This window comes from Ptychodera flava, chromosome 21 (genome assembly GCF_041260155.1).
Source record: "Ptychodera flava strain L36383 chromosome 21, AS_Pfla_20210202, whole genome shotgun sequence".
In the NCBI taxonomy this organism is placed as follows: domain Eukaryota; kingdom Metazoa; phylum Hemichordata; class Enteropneusta; family Ptychoderidae; genus Ptychodera; species Ptychodera flava.
In genome coordinates this window covers 13,964,663-13,989,047 of record NC_091948.1, presented here as the reverse complement: position 1 = coordinate 13,989,047, position 24,385 = coordinate 13,964,663, and the positions used below count along the sequence as shown (strand labels likewise).

The 24,385-nt window shown below is 37.7% G+C and overlaps 1 protein-coding gene across 1 annotated transcript; it reads left to right on the top strand.

Annotated features, from left to right (window-relative positions):
- Window positions 1-19,086, top strand: LOC139121481 (sodium-dependent multivitamin transporter-like). Its single transcript, XM_070686382.1, has 15 exons — window positions 1-847; window positions 1,505-1,724; window positions 3,249-3,366; window positions 6,225-6,292; window positions 6,658-6,812; window positions 7,330-7,467; window positions 8,103-8,188; window positions 8,395-8,451; window positions 12,495-12,550; window positions 13,544-13,632; window positions 14,006-14,148; window positions 15,101-15,254; window positions 16,292-16,397; window positions 17,520-17,656; window positions 18,766-19,086. Exons 1-15 carry the CDS (start codon window positions 723-725, stop codon window positions 18,854-18,856), a joined length of 1,743 nt encoding a protein of 580 aa, XP_070542483.1. The 5' UTR covers window positions 1-722; the 3' UTR covers window positions 18,857-19,086.
- The last annotated feature ends 5,299 nt before the right edge of the window (window positions 19,087-24,385 follow it).

The following is a 24,385-nucleotide window of genomic DNA, read 5'->3' as shown; positions in this document are numbered from 1 at the left end:
ATGTGGTCGCGATCATTTTTGATGCAGTTTGTTAAAATATTTATCTATGGTTATTCTGTGTCCACGATTAGAATATGGGATCGATGTTTCAATTTCTTGCTTCGATTATGTTTGTGTGCGATGTGTGATAGTGAGTGTATAAGCATGAATACTTCAGAACTCTACAACGTGTGGAGGGGCCGCAGTCTGAAAAATGTAACAATTTGGCTAAGTTATTGAACCATTGTAGTTTGAGAGTGGGGATTGGGCTGAGTAACTCGATACCGTCGGTTTTGAGTTCAAAGTCGGCCGAGAACACCTTATCATCATCATCATCATCATCATCATCATTATCATCATCATCATCATCATCATCATCATCATTGGACTTTATTAATCGAGGGCTGTCAAACCTGCATGTACAAATTAAATTGTAATTCCCTTGATTCGGAAAAGTATATTGACCCCTTTCAAATATTGAAATAGACAGCATGTTCAAATCAAATCAAAACTTGGTCAACACAAGATGAATAGCAGAAAATAACCTGTAAAAGGGTATGTATAGTTAAAGAACTTCTTTCAAATATTCAAAAATCATGAAAATAATATTCTGAGGACACCACAATTACAAGAAGTTTAGAATTGTCAAGGGTTCGTCAAGTATGTAACCTTGGTGACACAAAGGAAATGAAGTATCTGCGTGGTTAACGATTTTAGAAGAGTTAAATTGCAGATTTAAAATCATGTCCGCTGACGTTGTACCCTTTGGAGTAGTTGATTATATCATCTTTGGCGCAATGCTGGCCATCTCGGCTGCAACGGGAATATATCATTGTTTGGCTGGAGGAGGACAAAAGTCAACATCAAAGTAAGTTTATGATGCAAACAATTGTTTGATTCTCACACATTGGCACCTCATGTTTCATCTGATACAGAAATTAGGTCTAATTCAGAAAAGGGATAATTTCGGGCATTCAGATTTTGGCTACAATATAGCTCGTATGCAAGGGATATACGATAAGTTTTACCGGTGGACAATAATCTTTTTGGATTCCATGAACTTAATCTGAAGAGCATAATATGAGTAAAACGTAATAAGGCAAATTTTGTTGTTATTGATATCATCCTGGAAAATGTTGTTGTGGTCAAAGTAAACGGAAATGTCCCTTGTTCTGAAACTTTTACGCTGATGTCTTAGTCCCCAGGAATAGTGTACAATTTTATGTAGTACTCGTTTTATCATGTTCGTCTTCGTAATCTCTACATCGTGTTGTTATTTCTTTACACGAATAGTCGTGTTATTAAATATTACAATTCCCGTTGACATATTCATTTTCAGACTAAACCACTGTTTCCCCCAAAGGTTTAAGTTTCGGGGCTTAGCTTTACGGCGTTTGATGATTATTTTTAAAAGGCATTTCATGACTGCGACAACAAAAATTGAATGAAGATTCCAATGCCTTAGTTTAATTTAGCTTCTCTTTAAATTTGTAAATGGTATCTTTTCATGAATCTTTACTCTAAGATTCTTGGTTGCCGATGGTCGAATGGGATGTGTACCAATCGCTATGTCGATCTTTGTCACGTATACGTCATCGATAGCCATTCTTGGACTTCCGGCCGAAGTATACATATACGGAATCCAATATGCCATGTATATCACACAGTACTTATGGGTCTACCCCTTAGCTGCGTATTTTTTCGTCCCAGTCTTTCGGAATCTTCCGATAACAAGCGTTTACGAGGTAAGATGAAAGGAAAATAATATTGATGGTGCCTGAGCCGACGGGTACAGTCAGCAAATGAACACGAGACCGAAGGTATCTTACTCGCATTGTCATGCGTTATTAATAAAATTACACCAAACAAAGATCCTTGCTCGCGAACCTTTTTACGAAAAAAGGAATCAAAGTTCAAGCAAGGGTCGCCGCTATGAACCGCATTGTTTCTTGATGGGCGTGCTACCTGAAGTTAATGGTGAAATTGAAATATTGGCTAAAACTTACAGTTGGTTCATACTAAAATGTCGTCTAATACAGCTGGATAATACAGTCACACACCCTTTTGATTGAAGCAATTGTTATACAGCAAATCCCCTGACAACGCTTGCGTTTATTCTGTGCCCGCAGAAGCGACGTGCAGTGTGTCAGAACGTAGTTTCGAGCTTTGTCGGTGCACGCGACATGGCAACATCTGCGCATGCGAAAGGGCGAGATCACGCAGGTTTTTTATCACGTTTTGTTCTCTATCACGTGAGCGAAGCTCAGCAATCACAATAAATAGATAATACGATAATACACGATAATGAACATAGTCTCAATTTTTTAGAGTGACTTTAATTTGCGAATGCCAGTAATATTTTAGAGGCTTTGATAAAGTGCTGAGAGGGTACGGTTTTGTCAGGTCTTGTATTGTGCATTACAATATGCGCTCTTGAAGACAAGGTGAGTGACAAACGCCATTGTTTAAAATTGACATGACCTGACCTAAACTGCAAAAAAGTATCGCCATTCGACATATTTTTGAGAGTCATTTCCAAATTTTACGTGCATTTAAAAACAAATCATAACAACGTTATGGTATATATATATATATAGGACAGAATAGGTAATTTGTGACGTCCCACTTAGACTATTGTAACAGTCTTTGTTTGGTATCCCTAGAGGACAACTTGCTCGACTACAGTCTCTACAGAATGCTGCGGCGAGGTTAGTTTCTCGTACGCGCAAATTCGATCATATCACACCCGTTCTCAAAGATTTACATTGGTTACCTGTAGAGGCCCGCATCAGATTTAAAATTTTGTTGCTTACATTAAAAATTATCCATGGAATTGCACCTATTTATCTGAGAGATTTATTAGATTTATATGTACCTGCCAGAGACCTGCGATCGAGTGACAAATTATGTTTAACCCAGTCCCGTGAAGACATATGGACAGAAAGCGTTTTCAGTATGTGCACCCTTACTATGGAATGATTTGCCATTTGAAATTAAGACCGCCAGAAGTGTGGATAGTCTTAAGTGCAGTTTGAAAACCTATCTTTTTACTCAGTTTTATGTGTAATTTTCTGTTTTAATTTTTTAGTGTGGTTGTATTTTTAAATTATTTTATACAGCTATGTACAATGTGCTGAGACGTATGTGTAGTGCATTTTAAACAATTTTTAATAATAATAATAATAATATAATAGAGATGAAATCGATGGCTTTGTCCACATAAAATTTGAGCATTGCTCTTATTTATCAGTCTTTCCCCCTGATTGCAGTATGTCGGTATGCGATATAATCTTGGTCTGCGCATTGCATGTACTGTGATATTTATAGTGAATACTACAATGTACATGGCGACCACGATGATAGGACCAGCTCTGGCAGTTGAAGCAGGTAAGGAGGATAATAATTGTGAGTATTTTGTGTGCATTTTGTGGGTGGAGAGAATCCTCATAATATTGAAGTAGATACTCTGAATAAATACCCATTTGATAATGTGACAGAACTCCATCATGACCTGTGAGTGTAAGCGCGCCGTACTCGCGGTATTTGCAAGAGTGCTGCGGTGTATTCGGCTGTTCGCTTTTGAAAGGACTGCCGCCGAATACACCGCAGTACTCGTGCAAATACCGCGAGTACGGCACGCTTGCACTCACAGGTCATGCGGTTCTGTTATTATTGTTACATCTTTTATTTGCATCATTCAGCGAGAGAATCGACGATTAGTCGTGCGTACGACTTGTCTGTCGACTTCATAAGCTTCAGCTCGAGCCCGCGGAGTTATATAACATTGATATCACTGTAATGAGGCATCGAACCAGCATTCACTTTTCATTGGTCAACGCCGCCACACCCTCTATTTTGATTGGCTATTGTTGACTTGTTTATGAAGGATGACCTCAGAGGAACATCGCGACGGAGAGCTCGAATTCTACTCGCGATCGCTCACACAGCCGTCACAACTTTGCATAAGCCATAGATAGTCACACAAAGAACTTTGCACATTTTGAGCGTGAAATTCTTCTAAATAATTCATACAAATAACACTTTAAAGATTTTTACGGGAATTTTAAGAGTAAGATACGGCAAACGCAACTTGTCGAACGATCAAATTTCTGTCTTCGCCGCGGCACACAAGCGCTCGCTTGTTATCGATAGCGTGTAGGACATACAAACAAACTGCACGCAAAAAATGACGTTCTAGATATTCATAAAGATTGATAACATGGAATGTTCGGTGAGAAAAGTACTGGCAAAAACGTCTCTGCGCTAAAGATGTTAACTGTTTAATTGGCTCCCCTGCACCCACAGTTACATGTGGTTCGATATACGGTTTCCGCCGTGGCCATGGATGGCCACTGCGCCCACCTTGAATCAAACCACAGGTAACTGTGGCTGCGCCGAAGTCGCCCGTTATCGTTTTGCTTCGCTGACGACAAAGTGCTCTTCCGGATAATAAAAATTATCCTCTCACTGCGATAAGTAAATGCAATTTTGTCTTTTGTAGTTTTATCGGTAATATCTCTCATTTTACGATAACTAGCACCGAATCAAAGTGAAATGAAATGTTGTAGACAATTTTTGTGTTTACGAACAATAATAGTTCCGGGTTAAAATTGGTGAATACTCATTAACATAAAGAAATGGCTTAATGATGTACGATCGGAAAAAGTAAAAGTAATGTCAATTTTTTTAAATGGGGATTTTTGAATACCTACATATGTGAATAGTCAAAAACTGGGAAAAAAACATGGGGTCACCGCGCTTGTTTTTTTACAAAATGACATTAAAAATTCACGGTTTTTCACAAAATCACAAAAAATCAATAAAACAGGTCATCATTTTCATATTTATATCATGATTGCATTTTCATGTTTGCACTGTAAAAGAATAAAGAAATTATAAACCTAAGCTACTTTGAAGATTTTACTTACATTAAAATTGAGTTAAAAAGTCATCATATTTATTTTTTAACCAAAATTCCAACAAATATGCCCAAATTTTAGTAATGGGAGAGGGTAATTTATTAATTATTCATAGTTTCTACTAATGTCAATTTTCTCAAAATTGCCAAATAATAGCTCTTTTGTGAATTTTTCAAACCACATTTTGTTTAGTAGGTCACCGAGCTCGATTTTTCACAATTTTGCAAAATCTGACTAGGATTTACAGGTTCTGCCGATAAACCATGCTCTCCCGGGTTTGTCGCGCGGGGCGCTCTTCAAATGCTGCTGACCTGCATGTGGCTACCTGCAGTGGCCTTGTCCAGGCATGGTCATGATTCAAGCCTACCTGTAAACTTTAATGAGAGGGAAATGACAGAACAAAGCAAAGACTTTTAGGTTCTTCTACTTTTTAGAGTCTATATATTAATACAGTATACAAAAAATCACGTAATATTTATTGCCGTGACGCTTATCGGTGCGGATTAGGTTGACTTCGCTGCAGGCTAAGTTGTCACACACTACGTGGAGCCAGGAGCCGAGGCCGTGAACTTGGCGTTTCTCCAATACACGATGACAATCGTAAAGGAAAGCCCGCAACTAACACACGTGTCAAGATTTTCGGCTAGTTCACTCAAATCGACAATGCGACGGCCATTCTTCCATTCTCCGGTAGGTCTACTAGCAACAACATCATTGGAATTATAACCACGACGGTCCACGACCTGCTCTTGTAAAGCGAATCAGACGTCAGACCACTGACTTACGCTGTACAGGCTACGGTCATGTTGCATTTTTTTATCTCTTTGCTGAATTCTCGTACCTTCCAGCGTGTTTTGAGGGCACGTTGAACGTTTTTTCGACGCGATTTTCTTTTACCTGCAGACGACATTTTGTACAACGCAAAAACGTTCGGATCGTCACTATGCGCGCGTGGTTACTATGGATACATTTCTGCGCGGAAATCGGCGCAGTACGCTTATATTTTTCTGATCGTACATCCTTAATGTTTTCGGTATTGCACTGCAGTGCAAATACCGGTAATACGCGCGCGCTTCGATGCAAGTAAACTGTCACAGTGGTACATATGTAATAACACATATTATTACTTTGTACTGGAAGTAATGTTGGTTGATGACATGAGGACATCTTAACACCAAATAAATAAATAAATTAATAAATAAATAATATATATATATATATATATATATATATATATATATATATATATATATATATATATATATATATATATATAATATTAAGATATAATACTGACATGCTGTCTTCTAAATTTATTCTTTTCAGTCCAAGGTATTGCAATGTGGAAAACGTTGATCTTTGTGGGTGTAATTGCTACCTTTTATACAACACTGGTAAGCAACGGCATAAATTGATGCGCATTTTCCTTTTCCACACCATTGGTAAGCAAATCCATGCAGTCCCCATGAACAGTGTCACGGTCAGTCAGAATATGCCGCGAGCTCTAGATAGACGGCCACGTTATTATAGATATATAAATCGATTCAAGTAACCTGGTCTGTCAAACCAGTTCTATGGGTTGAAATAGCATTGTGTTGCGGGATGTAGGATCATCGGGGTTGCCCATCAGTATTTTCAAATTCTTTCTACAAAGACTCGACATGACCCTCCTATTTCACACATATACTCATGGTTGCAATTTTAGAATTCGTCTACTTATTTCTTCATCTTAGATGTAAATCAATATACCTTTTTACAGGGTGGAATGAAGGCAGTTATATGGGCGGACGTATTCCAGTTCATTGTCATATTCGGATCAATTGTGGCGGTGGCGGTCCTAGGAACCAATGAGGTTGGGGGAATCGAGCACGTACGGAATATCAACAAAGTCGACGGCAGGCTGAATTTTTTTGAGTAAGATGGATCGTTATATAAAATATATTGACGTCAAATGTTTGAGTTTGTTTATTTTCATTGTTATGGACAGAATGCCGATTCGACGGAAATGTTTAAATCATGTCAGTCTAAATAATTCGAAAGGCAAGAGACAAGACATTGAGATCTATTTGGCTAAATCTAGATGACACTTAATCTTCACTAAGCTTCAACTATCTGTATGGTTATTGTAAAAATTGCTTACTGTATCGCATGTTCTTACGTAATTTTGGTTAATTTTTCAAAGCTGTCACGAGTTATTTCATTCTAAATTAAGACGACATCTTCAGTAATATCAGAAAGATAGCTTATTCGTGCTTACGACAGTTACTTCCTGGAGTTGTGTTTTACTTTTGAAGAGTTTAAAGAACTCTTCAAAAGTAATACACAACTCCAGGAAGTAATTATCGAATGCACAAATTAGCTAGAAAACCCGTTGTCAACAATGTATTGCCTACATTTATTACCGATACTTACAACCGATTTCTTTTACCAGTTTCAACCTAGACATTTCGTCACGTCTATCGTTCTTCGGACTATTTCTCGCCGCTGGAATTGGTAGCCTAGGTACTCTTCTCTCTCAGGCTACTGTACAACGGTACCTGTCGGCAAAGTCTCTGGGTCATGCGAGAGGGTAATACAAATAATGAGTATTCGTTGGTAATACCTTAAGTAGGTCATATGTGTTTTTTTCACATTGGTTGTGTGTTCATTGTTTTGTGAATGCACTTAACGCATAATTGGTATGTGTTTTTTAATGAAATGCGGATGAGGACTGCGATCTATATACGTAGGTTAAAATAAGCTCGTTGGTGAAGGGACTGTGGTCAAACCAAGTAGTAGACTGGTCAAACGGCTGTCGACAGTCAGGTGCCTGGTTTATTCAGTTATCCAATAGAACGCTTTCATGAGAATATCTAACAAATTTATTGTACTTTAAGGTTTTAATCTTCTGTCGAGTATGGTATACAACACTAAATTGACTGGTCAGACACAGTTTTGCATTTGGCAAATTATAGCCAATACATTTATTATGTTACTATATAGCATCATCTAACTTCAACATGTATATAGAACTAATGTGTTCTGCGAGCATTTAATAAGACGTTGATTCGTCTTGCAACCTTGAATTTCAACTTTATCTCTCTTTTTTAGTTTATATTTATAAGTTAAGATTAAAAAAACAAGAAATTCGACTCGCTACATGGTGTCAAAATGTACTGATTCTTTTTCATTATTTATATTTCACCTTTGTCTCTCGTTATCCAGTTCACTGCTACTCAACGTCCTATTTTATTTTGTAATGTTTCCCATAATATTCTTCAATGGACTGGTACTGTATGCTTGCTACAACGGTGAGTTTGCACAGTTGCTTTGAATGTTTATCATATCTTTTAGGGAGACATTAATTGTTCAAAAGCAAAAGCAATTAATTCTAAATTATGACTACATAGAAATACTCAAAACAAAAGCTGTTCTAAGTTCCAGTAGCACTCAAATGACATATTCCGTTCACGTGCATGCATCTAATGTGAATTTCATGACTCTGATTTGTCACCAGATAATCAAACACCATTGGTTGCTGCTATTAATTCAACGGATTTCTCCCTGCCCTCCGGTATGCCAGGTATTTTTACGTATTAAAGCCAAAAACCACCTTTTACGACATTTAGGGAAAACAGATAGATCTCAATCTATAAGCGTAGAGGTTTTATTTAAGATTTCAGGTTCACAACGATTCTTTGGCCGGTTTTGACGTTTCGTTCAATGTTTTCCTGCACAGCTAGACTTGAACATTTCCCATAGCTGTAATACTTGCATGAAAATTGGCCATAACATAGCACATACGTTTCATCGCGTTTTGTGGAGGTTAACAACATCACTTTAAACAATAGACGTGTTAACCATGGTCAGCAATCAATTAGTTCGTTGAATATCCAAGTGACGCGATCGGAAAATAATGTATTCTACAAAATGTCGACCATCGAAGAATGGTAAGGTATTGCAGTGGTTTGTAAAATAATCGCAATCATACCAATCCATAATCCAATAACACTAGGTCAGAATTTGTAAGGCAATAGTTGTAAACATACACACAAAACAGCAGAGAACAGACAGTAAATAGACGGTACACAAACAAAGTCAAATTCATGAAAGAAAGATATATGGACCTCCGGCCAAAAGACCAAGAAGTGATGTCAGGTGTTTCGAAAATAGTAAGCACATCCTGCCCCACATGTGGCACCCGCCATATATCAATCCGTAAGTCAGATAGGTGGTGGTCACTAACTAAGGCCCCATGTCACCGATGCCATCAGTGATCATTTGTCGAAGAGAGATATTGTATTTATCTACCAGCTTGCGATACCTGCCAAAAAAGCGTTTGAATGTAGAGACAAGTCTTGCTCTGGTGTAACCTTGATTTAACAGTCTGTAAGAGAGATGGCCATGTCTCTCTACAAAATCACCATATGAACTGCATGCTCTTGCATATCGAATAAGCTGGGAAATGTATACCCCATAAGCAGGTGAGAGTGGAATATTACTGATGAGGTGTGGAAAATTGATTATACTAAAGTTGAAATCATCTCTCTTGTCATATAGCCTAGTAGAAAGGTGACCATTGGAGTCAAATTCAAGTAAAATGTCCAGATATGAAGCAGAAGAGGCCGTTTCTGTAGTTTCTTTAATCTCCAATTCTGGAGGATAAATCATAGCGAGATAGTCACTGAATTCAGAGTAATTCAATTAAATTACATCGTCTATGTATCTTAATGTAAGGTTGAAAGTACGAGCTACAGAGACCTTTTTCTGCTTGATAAGGTTCTGGATAAATTCTGCCTCGTATGAGAACAGAAATAAGTCGGCAAGTAAGGGAGCACAGTTAGTGCCCATGGGAATTCCTATACACTTTTGGAAAATGTGTCCTCCAAATTCAACAAATATGTTGTCAATGAGGAAATGAAGCATACTGATAATGTCTTTCTCGGTATAAAACACTTTAACGTTAGTAATATTTTTAACAAAATATGTAGAATTATACCGTAATACCACATATTTGTAACGGCGTGAACCGTTTTTGTAGAAAAATGCTTGGTTGATGATGTTTTTCAAGTGTTCTTTCAATTTATCATGTGGTATTGTGGTATACAATGTGGAAAAATCGAAAGTTGTAATAGATTTTATTTTTAAAACAGATCTTTCAAATTTTCCAAGAGTTCCTTCGAATTTTTTAATATCCACATTTGATTTATACCACTCCGAGAAAATACAACATCACAGTATGCTTGAAGTCCCAGTTTAACAGTACAAAGAACAGAAGTCAGTATCTTCGATGACTCTGTTGTTGAACATTTTGAAGATCCTGCGATAAACCTAGCTTTGTAAGGTGTTTTGTGGAGCTTTGGTATTCAGTATAAGCTAGGCAACTAATTATGGTCATCCTTTGTTGTAATATTAAAATTATCCATGAATGACTTATGGTTTGCCAAAATTTCAGATTTGTTGAACATTGGTTGTCTGTAAGTGGCGTTGGTGGAGGTCCTAGTTACACCAAGTTCGTCTATAAGACCTTCAAAATAATACTTCTTACAGACAAATACAATGTTATTGGGAGCTATATCAGCAGGGACGACAACATATTTGTCATGGATATTATTCAAACACTTAACAACATCAGGATCTTTAAATACAGAATAGGATCTTCTGCAAACATGTGATCTTAGTCGACCAATACGGCCACGCACTATTTTCCCTTCAGATTTGACCCATTCTGACAGTGTGTCCAGCTCTACATCCTCCCTTTTAGCCCATTTCCTGGCATATTCTTCAACAGAGTCCATAATGATCTTAAAATTATGGTTCCAGTTGATCCTGCGAGGTTCTCTGAACTTGGGTCCACAAGATAATATCTTACGAAGGTGGTGATGTTCAACCAAGTTCAGATCACCAGTGATGACATGGCCAACTGGAGTATATTTGAAGGGAGATGTAGAGCAGTCACAGGATGCTGGTGTTTGAAGGAATTCATCAATTTTTAAGAGTCGCAATGCCTTATTGTAATGGAATATTTTATTGGAGATTGTCTTGGTGTATTGATATGACAGAATAGGTACAGACTGGTTCTTAAAGTATACAGGTATAGTTGATGTAACCTTTTTGTTGTGAAGTATATTGCTGATATTAATGGCATCAATTCCTTTGTTAGTAAATGGAAGATGTATGAAATGACGATGATCATCAGTCATAGGTTCAGCACGAACAGGCTTGTATAGTCTGTATAGTGCAATGTCAGCAATAATACTAACCAGTCTGTACGGTTGTTTGTTTCGGATCTGTCAAAGACAATCCCAATGCATAGACATGCAACCTTCTCAAGTCCTTGATGGAAAGAGCAAATAATGAAGTACGGATGTGATGGAGACCTAAAGGCTTCTGCAATAAAAGAAGCAGTTCATGAAATTTGTCATGGCAATTGGAGGTATCTGATGTATCCAATTTAGGCCGATGGTAACGCCTATGTCCATGACTACGTCTTCTACGGCCAGAAGACTCAATAGGCCCATCACATTCACTTCTGAACAACCAGGACTTGAGAGATTGCCTATATCTTTGATGTTGTCATTACAACCATAATGCATTGCGGTACCTAACTGTCTAATCCAGTGATATTCTCTCTGTCTACGGAATGGTGAACTAAGTGTGGGGCTGTTGGTTGGATGGTATATTCTTTCAAGAATACGGACACGACTAGACAAAGTGGAGTGATCGTCCTGGTTAAAATGCTTATAAAGTTGCACATCCAAAGATCGATTCACTCCACTGCGATGTCCGTTCATTCTAGATCGTAAGCTGTTTCCTGTTTCACCAACATATATGAGCCCACACAATGAACACTCAATTCCATAGATTACGTTTTTGGTTGTGCAATTCAGAGGTTCCAGACATTTGGTAGAATAGGTCTTGCAGTTTTTAATACCACACATTTTGATAGAACCTGTATAATCACAAGCTGGAGATGACTTTAAACAGTCCGTCAGTAGCAATTTGCATTGTTTAATTGTCTGGTAGCTGTCTCCTTTTCCTTGATAAAAATTGCCCTCTGATTGCACGTATGATGTCTTAGTAACATCCCGAAGGATAATCCGAGGGACACACGGATTTTGAGCTACTGTGTCCCATGTAGCTGGTCGGGACCTTGTTAACCCGGGCGACATCCCAGCCGGTATGAATATATCTCTTATACAGTCCTTCATTATCATGTACAAGTACCAGGTGGATGATGCCCTCGGGGACAATATGTCCACCAGCAGGGGCATCGACCTGGTCGTAGTAAAATAATCGCAATCATACCAATCCATAATCCAATAACACTAGGTCAGAATTTGTAAGACACTAGTTGTAAACATAGACACAAAACAGCACAAAACAGACAGTAAATAGACGGTACACAAACAAAGTCAAATTCATGAAAGAAAGATATATGGACCTCTGGCCAAAAGGTTGACCACCCAGTGTATGATTGTATCATATGTAAATATTTGAGTTTGTCAATTGATAAATTTGCATGGCGCCACAGTGCTTACTTAATCACACGTTTTTTTGATTAAGCCCATTAATATCAATTACATTCACCTTTATTCTCATAAATATTATCGGTAGATACTGCAAGCGTGGAGCCAATACGATATGCACCTGACTACGATAAAGCTGACCAGGTAAGAATCGATACACCGACGAAATCAATAGTCACTTTTTGATTTCCTTGGATCTTTCTTGAACTGAAAATGGAAAGTAAAAATGTACATCTATCGTTTACAGTAGTCAAATACGATGTTTTCAATCGGGTTCGAACTCACAACGTACGGTACCCAATCACCTAGCGGAGAAAGCTACAGACGAAACCGCTCGGCCAAATCACCAATCTCAAAAAGATCCCTTTTATGCATTCGACTCATCAGTTATGGAGTCTTCAGTAATTACAGGAGGCGGGCCGGGGAAATTTGGAAAAGATTGGAAAAGAGTCACTTTTTGACTTCCCACTTCAAAGCACATTTACATTAATGTACTGATATGGCTTGTTTTGTGTTGGAAAGTTACCAATTGTTTGCCTGATAGACTCCCACGTATTATGATTGTATATTTTTCGATGAAGCACTATATCGGTCACATCTTGCTTTCTTATCCAGTAGTTTCGCAAAATATGGCGACTCTCCCGCAAATATCATGTCATTTCAAAAATGCTTGCATAATAAATTGAGACCCTTCCTCCTAAAACGCCAGCCCTTCTAATCCCCTTTAATAAAGTACATAACAATTAAATAAATTGCATATGCAAATTAGACGATACTGTTCCCGAAATTCCTGGGGAGAATACTGCAGTGGTTTGGGGAGGTCAAGTTTTCGGGGGGAGAGTCATACATTAGACACAAGGATGGGGGAGGGTCACATATTACAGTACAGGTAGGCACTGGATTATCCCGGCCCACCCCCAGTAATTAATGAAGGCTTCCTTACTGCAATCAATGTTTTTAAAATAGTGAGCGAGTTGTTCAACTTTAATTTTGTTTTTACTGTCTTTCAAAATGACTTTAAACGTAAGTAGCGGCCTTTTTCTATCTTTTTCTTAAATTCGTACATCCTTTGAGAGTATTTCACCTCCTAAGTTCAGTAAGGCTACTTACATATGTGCAAAACATTCATCTTGGCAGATATTGATGTATTTCATAAGTTCGCAGTTTGGTCAGATCCGAGGACTGCAAGGTCTGTTTGTCGCCTGTCTCTTTGCAGGGGCGTTGAGGTAGGCTGTACTAAGACATTGATTGTATATCCCTGTCGGAAAAGGCAGAATATTAAGACAACTTTGGAGAAAATTTTCAAAATCCAAAGGTATATTTGCAAGATGCGCAGCACATTGATAAAGAATCAGTATGAAAATTAAATATCAAAACAGTGATCATCAGTGTAATCTTCATAAATGAAAATCAATCCGCCTGGTATCTTGCAATACGAATCTTCTCATTTTGGTAAATCAATCAATTAGTTGAAACTCCAGGGACTTCAGCAGTACAAGCGGTTAATGAGGCAGTATGTTGAAAAAGTTCCGGCAATAGTGCATCCCTGTCTATGAAGTCATTATATCATTAAAGTGTCCTACTGTTACCTTAACACAGTACCGTTTCTTCTGGACTGAATGCTACCGTAGCATGCACACTGCAAGATGTTATCAAACCCTGGAGACAATGGCGATCAGAAAAAGGAAGAAATCAATTACAAATGAACGATGCTTGGGATACAAAATTGACTAAAATAATGAGTATGTATCATGGCTCTGTATAAGTCTCCTGCTTTAACACATTGCAAACATATTTAGTTACGCATGAACAAACATATCGCCGTCCCTTCTCTTTATTGCTGTCTTTTTCTTTCCATTTCTGTCTCTTTCTCCGTGTATTTGTTCCCGCTCTTCCCTATCAACGTTTTAAAGACAAACATATCTAAATTGTGGCTTCAAAGTACAAAAATACGCATTACAGATACATTTTCACAAACAATAAATCTACATTGTATATAGCTATCAAGGAAAAGAATGTTTGAGCAATGATACCAACAAAAATGACGAGAATGTCAACAAAATATTGTCGCACAAAAACTACTACAAAGGTAGAAAGACCAATGATCCGTTTCATTAGACTTAATTATTTGTTATAAGTAATTATACCTTACAATGAACATAATACCATATAGATGTCTCTTGGCAAACAATTAAGACAATTATTTGTCTCGTCTCTGAGGCGACCATAAACTCTGTAATTTGAACGTAGTATAAGTTAACAAAAGCAGAAAGTTCTATTTTATTCTGGTTTAACAAATGTTAAACTTACACTTAACACTAAAGACTAACCAGTAGAGAGAATTAAGCACACTTGATTTGTCGATTCCAGTCATGAGAAAAGGCCAACTGACTCAACAGACCCTATGCTTGTTTACTTTTATGGGATGCTCAAGCACATAGCAAATTTTTTACAAACTGAGCGCTTGTTTTTAGTGTTTGTGAAGTGATTTGTATTTATCAATTATGGACACTCACGCTTATTGAGCAGACGTAGATCAAACGCATTATAAAGAAACTTTCCTCACTGATGAGATCAGTATATTGGAAATTACCCAGTGCAACTGAAATTCTTGATTTACCTCTGAACTCTTCCATCAGACTCTCAATATTTATTCACTCTTGCTCGTCATTAAAGCCCAGATTTTATTTAAAGGTTGCGTGCTTGGTGTGTTTGCAACGCTACTTGGGTTCCTAGTCCCATACTTTGGGTCGTTTGTAGAAATATCAAATATCTTTGTCGGTGTTCTCGCTGGACCTGTAATCGGCATCTTTATCATGGGGATGTTCTTTCCAAGGACCAATTCTTGGTAAGTGCGTATTCTTTTGGTGAATTATTATCATACGCTACGAATAACCTAATACAGAATCGGGTATTTCAACCCCTTTCACCTGAACAATGATGAAATTACCTATCAGAACAGCAATAATATCGATGTTTCCAAAGGTTTATTTACGCTTCGCCAGAACTGTTTGCACGTGGTTACATTTTGAGTAACCTCAAGGGACTATAAGAAGTAATTCTCTTTTAGAGTGCAATATATCATGGAATTTTTATGAACTCTATCGATTTCTTTATATAATCACTAGCAGACTATTTTGTTAGTCACCTTTGTCGGTTTTCTTATTAGTGTTTAAACTCCTTTGTGTCGTTAGCACTATAAACTATATTTCATATAGCGGAAATTAATACAGGCGAGTCTACTGCACGCTGAGGTGATTCAAACCAAATGCTATTACATTGTCATATCAGATCCGAACATTTCTCAGGCAATATGTACATAGTCAACGACCGACATTCGTTATCAAAAATGTGAAACAATAGGCTCGCATAGTGTATTAATAGACGTAAAAAAGAATGGCTTACCACCCAAAAAGCGTCATATGAGACAGTTACCTGGCCGTACTCATTTTATCGTAGAGCTAAATGATCCACCTGCGTAATGCTACATAAAATATCAGTAAACCAGCTGTATCCGATATGCAATCGTCATCAAAATTCTTATTCCCCGTGTTTTAAAAATTAAATTTATCTTCGAGTTCATCGGAATGAATTTATTGAAAAACGTCGTTGATATATCAGATTTACCTTACTATCAAATCAATGACACAATTGGTGCCTACGCTGAAGACAGCTTGTTGACTAAGATACTGTAATATTGTTTCATATGCAATTCCATTATTATCAAATCTAAGATAGAAGTTAAACAACATGTACGGTATAGCCTCTAGTGATTAAGAAGTTACGTGCATTGTATTGCCGTGACCTGAATCACAATTTGACCATAACATTTTGATCATTTCATGTCATATTGACAGAAAATATTTCACAATGTTCTTTGAGCAGGGGTGCAACAATTGGCCTCGTCATCAGCGTCTGCTTTGGCATCTTTGTCGCTGCTGGTCCAATAGTAGCAAGGGAGTTCGATATGGAGCTACTCACGATTCAGAAGGTAAGGGAACATCATCAAAATAACGATCGGCCCGTCATTGTACTGAAAGAAGGCAAGAACACGCGTAACCGAATGATGTGAATAAAAATCTCGGATTCAACAGGAAACAAGCTAGTTGACGCTACACGCAAATCTAGTCGGACATAGAAGAAGAAACAGCTGTAGTTATTTCATGTGATTTCTCTTTTGAAAGTAACTAGTGCAATGTCAGTATTCAGGTCCGAGTTCCTTAGTTGATTTGTGTGTAATTTGTCACGATTTTCACTCTTTTATTCCGCAGTTTTTGCCAGCAAAAATTAACCTAAGTCTTTTTTCCGACAAGCTATGCCTGTAGCGTCAACTAATTTCTTTCATATTAATTGTTTTGACAGGAAATGTCTAGACAAGCTGATATTATCAGTTACAAAAAAGTTCTTACCTTGACTTTTTAGCTCAGTAAAAAGCTTCGTGCTTTTCCGATTACTATATGTGTTTGTACTGTGTCTGTGTGTTGTCTCCTCCGCGCACACTATGTTGCTCGGTCGCGCACAGGATTGTAACATCTAAGTCGGTTACTGTGACCAACTCTTTTTTTGGGTTGGAAACGGTAGCCGACTGGTTTTTGTGTGAGGCCTAGCAGCTAGGCGATGTTGCCGTGAGTGTGTGGGGTTCGAATCCCGTTTGGGTTATAGTAAAATATATATATATTATTAGGCTACCCAGTTTAAACGACGTTCAGGTCAATCATTTCACGGTCAAAAGCCAATAATGGTTGTATTTGTATTCGCTTACGTAGCACATTCATGACTTTTAAGGCATCAATGTCTGTGTGTTTGTTTCGTGTTTATTGTCTTACTCTTTTTAGATAATAGATTTTGTATGGTAAACGCCAGAACTACTTCAGTTATAGTTTGATCAGCTTGCATAATTAATGCCGGTTGCAGGACTATGTTTGTCTGGAGAATAACACAAGCTTCATTTAATTCCATGGTATGCCTATATCTGAAAGAAGTGTTTACTCATTCTATACATGTACAGTATCTACAAAGGCGATCCGTATATTTTGTGCATTTTAGAAGTGTGATTTCCTCTTTGGTTGCATAAAGATGAACTTATCTGCATTTTGAAATTTCGTGTCCTTAGATTTCCTTCATGTGGTATGCAATCGTGAACTTTCTGGTCGCACTAATCGTTGGTCTCCTGGCCAGTGAGATTGCTCGGCGTGTGAAACCTTCTCTAATCAAACCCGTTGACACATCTCTGCTGGTATTTTCGCTCCGGTAAGGTCAAAGTATTAACTGTTGTTACTGTAGTTTGTTAAATCCTATGGTCTTTACGTGTAAGTTGATAGCGAGCTAAGTGGATATGTCGGTAGCTAGTAGGGTGGTAGTTTGATTTACGTACTCGGTACATATTGGTGCCTCAAATAAGTAGGTGCTGGTTGGATAGTAAGTAACAGTTAGATATTTCATTCAGTAAGTTGGGGAAGTGATAAACCAGCTCTATCGATGAACAGCCCAAAGCAAGTATAGTTTATTGCCCTGATGCCATGTCACATATTGTGCCTAATGATATTTACAAAAACGATTATTCAAAAGCTGGGGAAGTGATTCAACCAGCTCTATCAATCGACGGCCCGAAACAGGTATGGTTTGTTTCCCTTATACCATATCAAATATTATTCCTACTGTTATTAAAAATGATTATTTAAAATAACGTCTTTAAAAGATCGTCATACAGTTTTGGTAAATCGAATTATCTCTCCATTGTGTCCAATGGTATTTCGTTGATGGGTAAGCTACTCGCCCAACCATCATTTATTAGAACGGAGCTTGTCTGAGGTTATTTCGCTGTTTCATATTGCTGGTCTTGTTTGTATCAACGAGAAAACTATCAATGCACTTTTTAATAGAAGGCCAACCAATGATTTGCTATAAGTAATTGTTGCTCATACTGATATTAAATGACGCGCAAAAATCGTAAAATTTTACACATTGCAAGATCGGTCTTATTTTTCACAGAAAGATTCGAAGTTATACATTTTACGCCGTAGCTTATTCTTACGCCTTGGTTTGACACATTTAACTTATATTGCCTCGGTCGAGAGGAAGGCAAATATTTACTCTTTTTGGTCTAAGACAGATATTATATTCACAGAGATTATATTCTCTTAAGTTGCTCTATAAAAACAGCGCTCCGATTGATTTAAAAGTAAAAAATTACAGTGCTGTATTAGCGCTTTACCCGATCTACCCAAGTGGACCTGAATCTTAATCATAACTGAAATACAAATACATGGTATCATTCTTAAACTCAAATACAAGAGGATATTGAGAAAGGAAAAGGAATGGTTTTCACATAACTAAGTATATTGTTGTGTTTCCAACAGACCGAGGCATCCCGGGAAATCTTACAATACTGCAAGGGAGCCGGATGTACTTTCACCTACTGAATTTGATGACATTCAAAAGTCTGACTGAATTTAGATAAATCAGCATGAAACTGTTCTGTTGGGACCATCAATGGTCTTGCTCCTTTATCATAGTCGAATGAAATGGTTTAAACTGTGTATAAAACTGAAAATAAAGACTCTTACGCAAAAAAAACCATCGTATAGCGTGCATGGCAGTTTGTTCAAACTTTCTCTTTATACTGTTCTTATAGACTAACAATTGAAACCTCTCATTCGCTTATCCATTCATCTCATCGTGTACATATTATAACCCATAAAACAATTCTGTGTAAGTGAATAAAAACACCGAAATCCCATACGAGGTGATATTCTATAGCACTTAACAATACACATCAAGTGATAGGAAGCTAGCGTAAATAATTGTGTTTTAATGGTGTTCTTCTAGAATTTATCAAGTATCGTTCAGTTGGCCAATTCATTTAAATTTATCAGTGATGATACGTATTAAAATTTGCTCAGATGCTAAACCGTTTTACAACGGGGGATCTCCAACGGTTTATATTTACTTACGCAGTCAACATGTTATCATTAGTGAGGAGCAGCAAGTACAGGAATGATGTGGCCTGTTTTCTGATGATGATGATGTGAATCAATACTAGCAGCTAAATATATTCTAGGGATGTTGCGTACGCGTTTGGGAAATGATTCGAGTTGGCAGACCATATTGGAATGAGTCGATAATCTTTCCTCGGTGATTATCGGAAAGCAAATACAACCTTCGAGACAATGGCGTATGGGATCGGTCGCCAAGAGTTGAACATGAATTGCAAAATCAGTGAAATTTGCTTCCTCAGAATGATAACAATGGTCATGGATTTGCAGCAAGAAAGCGCGGTTTGAAATTGCTCATGACTGAAAATTTTTAGTTTTTCTTCAAAGGATGGCAGGAGAGGGGAGAATCCTCTTCTTCTTCCATGTTTAAAGTAGCTCAGCATACGTTGCCGGAATTCAATATGCCATAGATATCACACAGTTCTTATGGGTCTACCTACCCCTTTGCTGCAGTCTTTCAAAACCTTCCCATAACGAGTGTCTACAAGGTAAGATGAAAGAATGATAATATTGATGGTGCCTGAGCCAATGGCGAGGGTATAGTCAGTATTACACTCATGAACACTAGACCAAAGGCATCTTGTCGACATTATTCTTCTTATTATTATTATCATGCGTTATTAATAAAATTACACCAAACAAAGATCCTTGCTTGCGAACCTTTTGCGAAGAATGCAATCAAAGGTCAAGCAAGGGTCGCCGCTATGAACCGCACCGTTTCTTGATCAAATGCTACCTGAAGTTAATGGTGACTTTGAAATATTGGCTAAAACTTGGTGTTGTTTGTTATTTGTCGTGTTATCTTATCGAACAATTTTACTAAAATGTCGTATAAAACAGCTGAATAATACAATCACACATTCTTTTGATTGAAGCAATCGCTATACAGCAAATACCCCTTCCGACTCTTGCGTTGATTTAGTGTCCGCAGAAGCGACGTGCAGTGTGTCAGTACGCAGTGGCGAGCTGTGTCAGTGCACGCGACATGGCTATATCAGCGGATGCGACAGGGCTATAATACCTTAGTCATTATATCATGTTTTTGTCTATCTCACGTAGGTAAAGCTCAGCCAATCACAATAACTGGATAATACACAAAATGCAATAATACTCGATAATCAACATTGCCTCAATTGTCAAAATGATTGTGCATATTTTGTGTTCATTTTAGGTTGGATGTAACCCAATATTACAGTACCATTATTGAGAACAAGATTTTGAAGTTATTATATTGTTTTGTTTATTGTTTGTTAATTACATTGTTTGTTTTGCATCTAATATTATCCGCAAAGCGTGTGAAAATATGGTTGTAGGTCAACAAATGGGGCTAGTGGTTCGGTTTTAATGGATATCGTTTATTGTCTGACAATTTTCGTGCGTATTTTTGAATGACCTTGGATGACCTTTTTCTTACGTCAGTGTATCTCAGCAACTGATTGGTCTACATGTTTTGTTTCTTGTGGATATTGCCAAGCTTAGGTGTCCGACGAAATTTCCACTGGCAATCACGGCATTTGAAATATAGGGGCAACTCGTAGAGCTGCAGGCCGTTGCATTCTAGGCCATATTTTCAAAGAGGAAATTCCTAAGTATTCCTGAGGAACGAAAACTTTACCTTGTATGTGGAATTTTATCCAAGTCGTAATTTCTATAGTAATGTGTCGGTTTCAAATAAGGCTGGCTGATTAAGAGAATACGCAGAACGTCTTATTCCTAAGTACGTTATGGATAAAAAGTCAATCCATTTAATGTAAGAGGTCATGAGGGGGGGGGGGGAAAAATGAAAATGAAAAATTTCAACTGCCATTCTTTGATTTTCATGGGAAAATTTGGTACACACACTATCCATACCGTATTCAGAAGTTCCGCAACTTTTATCATGAAGTGAAATGTTACAGATTTCGGCGGAAGGGGATCTGATTTTGTAATTAGTTAGCTCCACATAGTCTCTACTATTTCATCACAAGAGCGACCAAGCGGAGACATTACATGCATTTCATCAGAAAATTACATCAGAGAAGGAAAGGACTCTTCAATGACAATATATGTGAAATGTAATACTTGTGGTCATAATTCTACCCTTCGTTGACAGCTAGTATAATAGTGGTGTCCAAAAGGAAGCTTCTTTAGATCTTTAGAGGGTGGTCAGAATAATATGTAACTTTTTTCAGTTTTTTTTTTATTTCGAAGGGGATACCACACGTGGTTTTTGTTCAAAATTGGCACAACATCTAAGTACTCTCAAGCAATGTGACTAGTATTTTCTAGGAACTTCATTTCTCAAACTTTCCAATAGATTTTTACTCTGCAGGTTTTCACACACTTTTAACCGACCTAATGCAATGAACTTTCCGTAACTAAGGTGTCCCGAAATGCTATTCCGCGATTGAAGTACTGTCATTATATTTATTCTATGGTGAAAATACCATCCTTCATCTAATTATGTAGTGAAAATGTTGTCCTCAGAGTCCATCAGACCCTGGTATAAAAATTGTCATTCACCTCATTTAAGGTGTAAATACCGTCCTTTGCCCTATTCTGGGCTAAAAACGCTTTCCTTCGCCCAATTCTGAGGTTAAATTAACACCTTCGCCCTATTCTGAGGTTAAAATACTTTCCTTCTCAATCATATTCTTACCCTGCCCGCTGTCCTTTGGCACTATTCTGCAGAATATTATACTGCCCGTCAGCCCTATGATAATACTGTTTCTCATCATCTAATTCTACTCTGAAAAGGTTGTCCTTCTCCTAATTACGTACAAAAAATACTATGTTTTTTCACTTAATTGGGTTTTCTATCAGTCCTTCTCTGTCCTTCGCTTTCCTTCTATGTACTTCCTTTTAGTTTGTAATGTAAGGGGAACTTTAAACGGTATCGGCGTCCGTCTCTGAATGCACAAAACTACCATTTTTTCTGGCAATGAAAAAAAATTATACAGAAGTAATCGGGACATCCCCTCCCCAATCCACCCCTACTGACACACTGCACTATATGTACCCCTATCACCCATCACCTACCGGGAGGCGCTGGATAATCAAGACCCCATACCTCCTCATGACACGTTTAACACATACATTCGTAATATACCATAGAAACAGAAAGAAGCTCGTCCATGCTGTCTATGATATCGTACATTTTTTACTACATTAGATAGGAATTAAGTCACCCTTATCTTAAAGGGACAATTTCTTTAACTTTTAGCATTTTTTTCATTACTTCAAAATTATGGAGGGAGAGAGTGTGGTGAACAGCGCACAATCTCTGAAACGCAAAGCGGGATGTCGGGCTGCCAATTAGTCCAGTCAATCTACAAGATTTTGGCATAAACAGACAGCTGATCTCGGCGTCAGAAGTGCCTGATAGCGTCGACTACCTGTAGAAAGCTACTTAAATCAGCAACAAGGTAGTCGACTGCAAACCTTCCCTTTGCGACGACGAGTTCAAACATTACAAGAGGTCACAAGGGCAAGAAAAGTTGTCTGAAAATAGGGTGTGAAGGGACCGGTCGGGAAACCTGTCGCCATGACAACTCGGCAGACAGACCTTGTAACATTTGTAATGATTTCCTTTAATCTTCGCCACACTATAGATACCCAAATGTGATATTTTATCCAGAGACTCCCTAGCATCCAAAAGAAAGTTAAGATTGTCCATGTGCGGGATATGTCTGTTTTCTTGATTCGGTTTCTGAATTTTCAGAATAAAATTTTGAAATTCGAAACCGATGTAGCAGAACCAACTTTGAAAAGAATACTAAATTTTTAATAATGAGTGCAAAAACGCAATATCTGCAGCTCAAAAATTAAAATTACTCCTAAACAGAATTCTTCGATCTCAGGTAATATTAGAATTTTACTTGGCCGCCATTGGCAATGGAACAAAATGGCGTTGAATTCTGAATGGTTAGTATAAACACATGAAGTATCTGAATTAAAACTAACCCCAAAATTGAAATTATCAAAAAAACAAAACAAAACAAAACAAAACAAAAACAAACGAATTTGTCGATTTCAGGAAAAGTAGTATTTTACTTGGCCGTCATTAGCCACGGACCTTTTTCACATGGGTAAATCAAAATTTATATTCAAGTTCTCTTCAAAAAGGTCTTGGTCAAAATCACATTCAAGTTTCGGCTTTGATGGAATATTTTTCTTTACATCTAAGGGATCACAGTCATCGTTGATTGCGCTCAAAGGTTGCATGAGACCCATACGATAATTGTGAACGCTGTATCAAAGGTACGATGGTGACTTGTTGAAAATTAAAACATGTCTTTCATAATCTACATCGCATGTTAAATGTTGAAGCTATGGTGATGAGAGGCCAAAGTTGAAAGTGCGATATACGAATCCGAAATGGGAGCTGGAAAGTTGAAAATGAGACATACGAGTACGAACATTGCCCAACGGTGACTGTAGGTATGGAATGCAATGATTTATCTGATAGGCGTCCGGACTTTTGTACCGCAAAGTTTGTACCGCAATCACACGTGTGTACTGCTACCGATACACTAAGGCTGCTGTTCCTGCAATTCCTAGGAATTGCGAACAATTTCTCAGAAATTCCTGACGGCAATTTCTTAGACTCGGAGTTTTGTACCGTTTTGTAATCTATTTCAATACACTACGGCCGCTGTTCCTGCAATTTCCTAGAAACACACCATACGACACCAGCCCAGTACCTCAACAATTGCCCCCATGGTGACTGTACATATGAATGCAATGATTTATCTGACTGCGATCCGGACTTTTGTACCGCAAAGTTTAAGCTTGTTTTAAAGTATCATTTGAAGACTCTCAAGTTTGGTAATGCGAAATCTCCTAAATTTGAATTGTTAAAATTAGTAAGTCATTGATAATTATCATTGAAACATTAGTCTAGCCTTACTATTCAGCATTCATTAACGATGGTTACAGATCCACGTCGTATATGCGGGTTGACTTGGCGATATAAATATGCAAGTATTTTCATTCACGTGGTCAG

Excerpts from the sequence above, each read along its gene's own strand:
- LOC139121481 (XM_070686382.1), top strand. The coding sequence starts at position 723 with ATGTCCGCTGACGTTGTACCCTTTGGAGTAGTTGATTATATCATCTTT. Across the intron at positions 7,468-8,102 it reads TCTCTGGGTCATGCGAGAGG|TTCACTGCTACTCAACGTCC; the intron begins GTAATACAAATA and ends CTCGTTATCCAG. Across the intron at positions 8,189-8,394 it reads ACTGTATGCTTGCTACAACG|ATAATCAAACACCATTGGTT; the intron begins GTGAGTTTGCAC and ends ATTTGTCACCAG.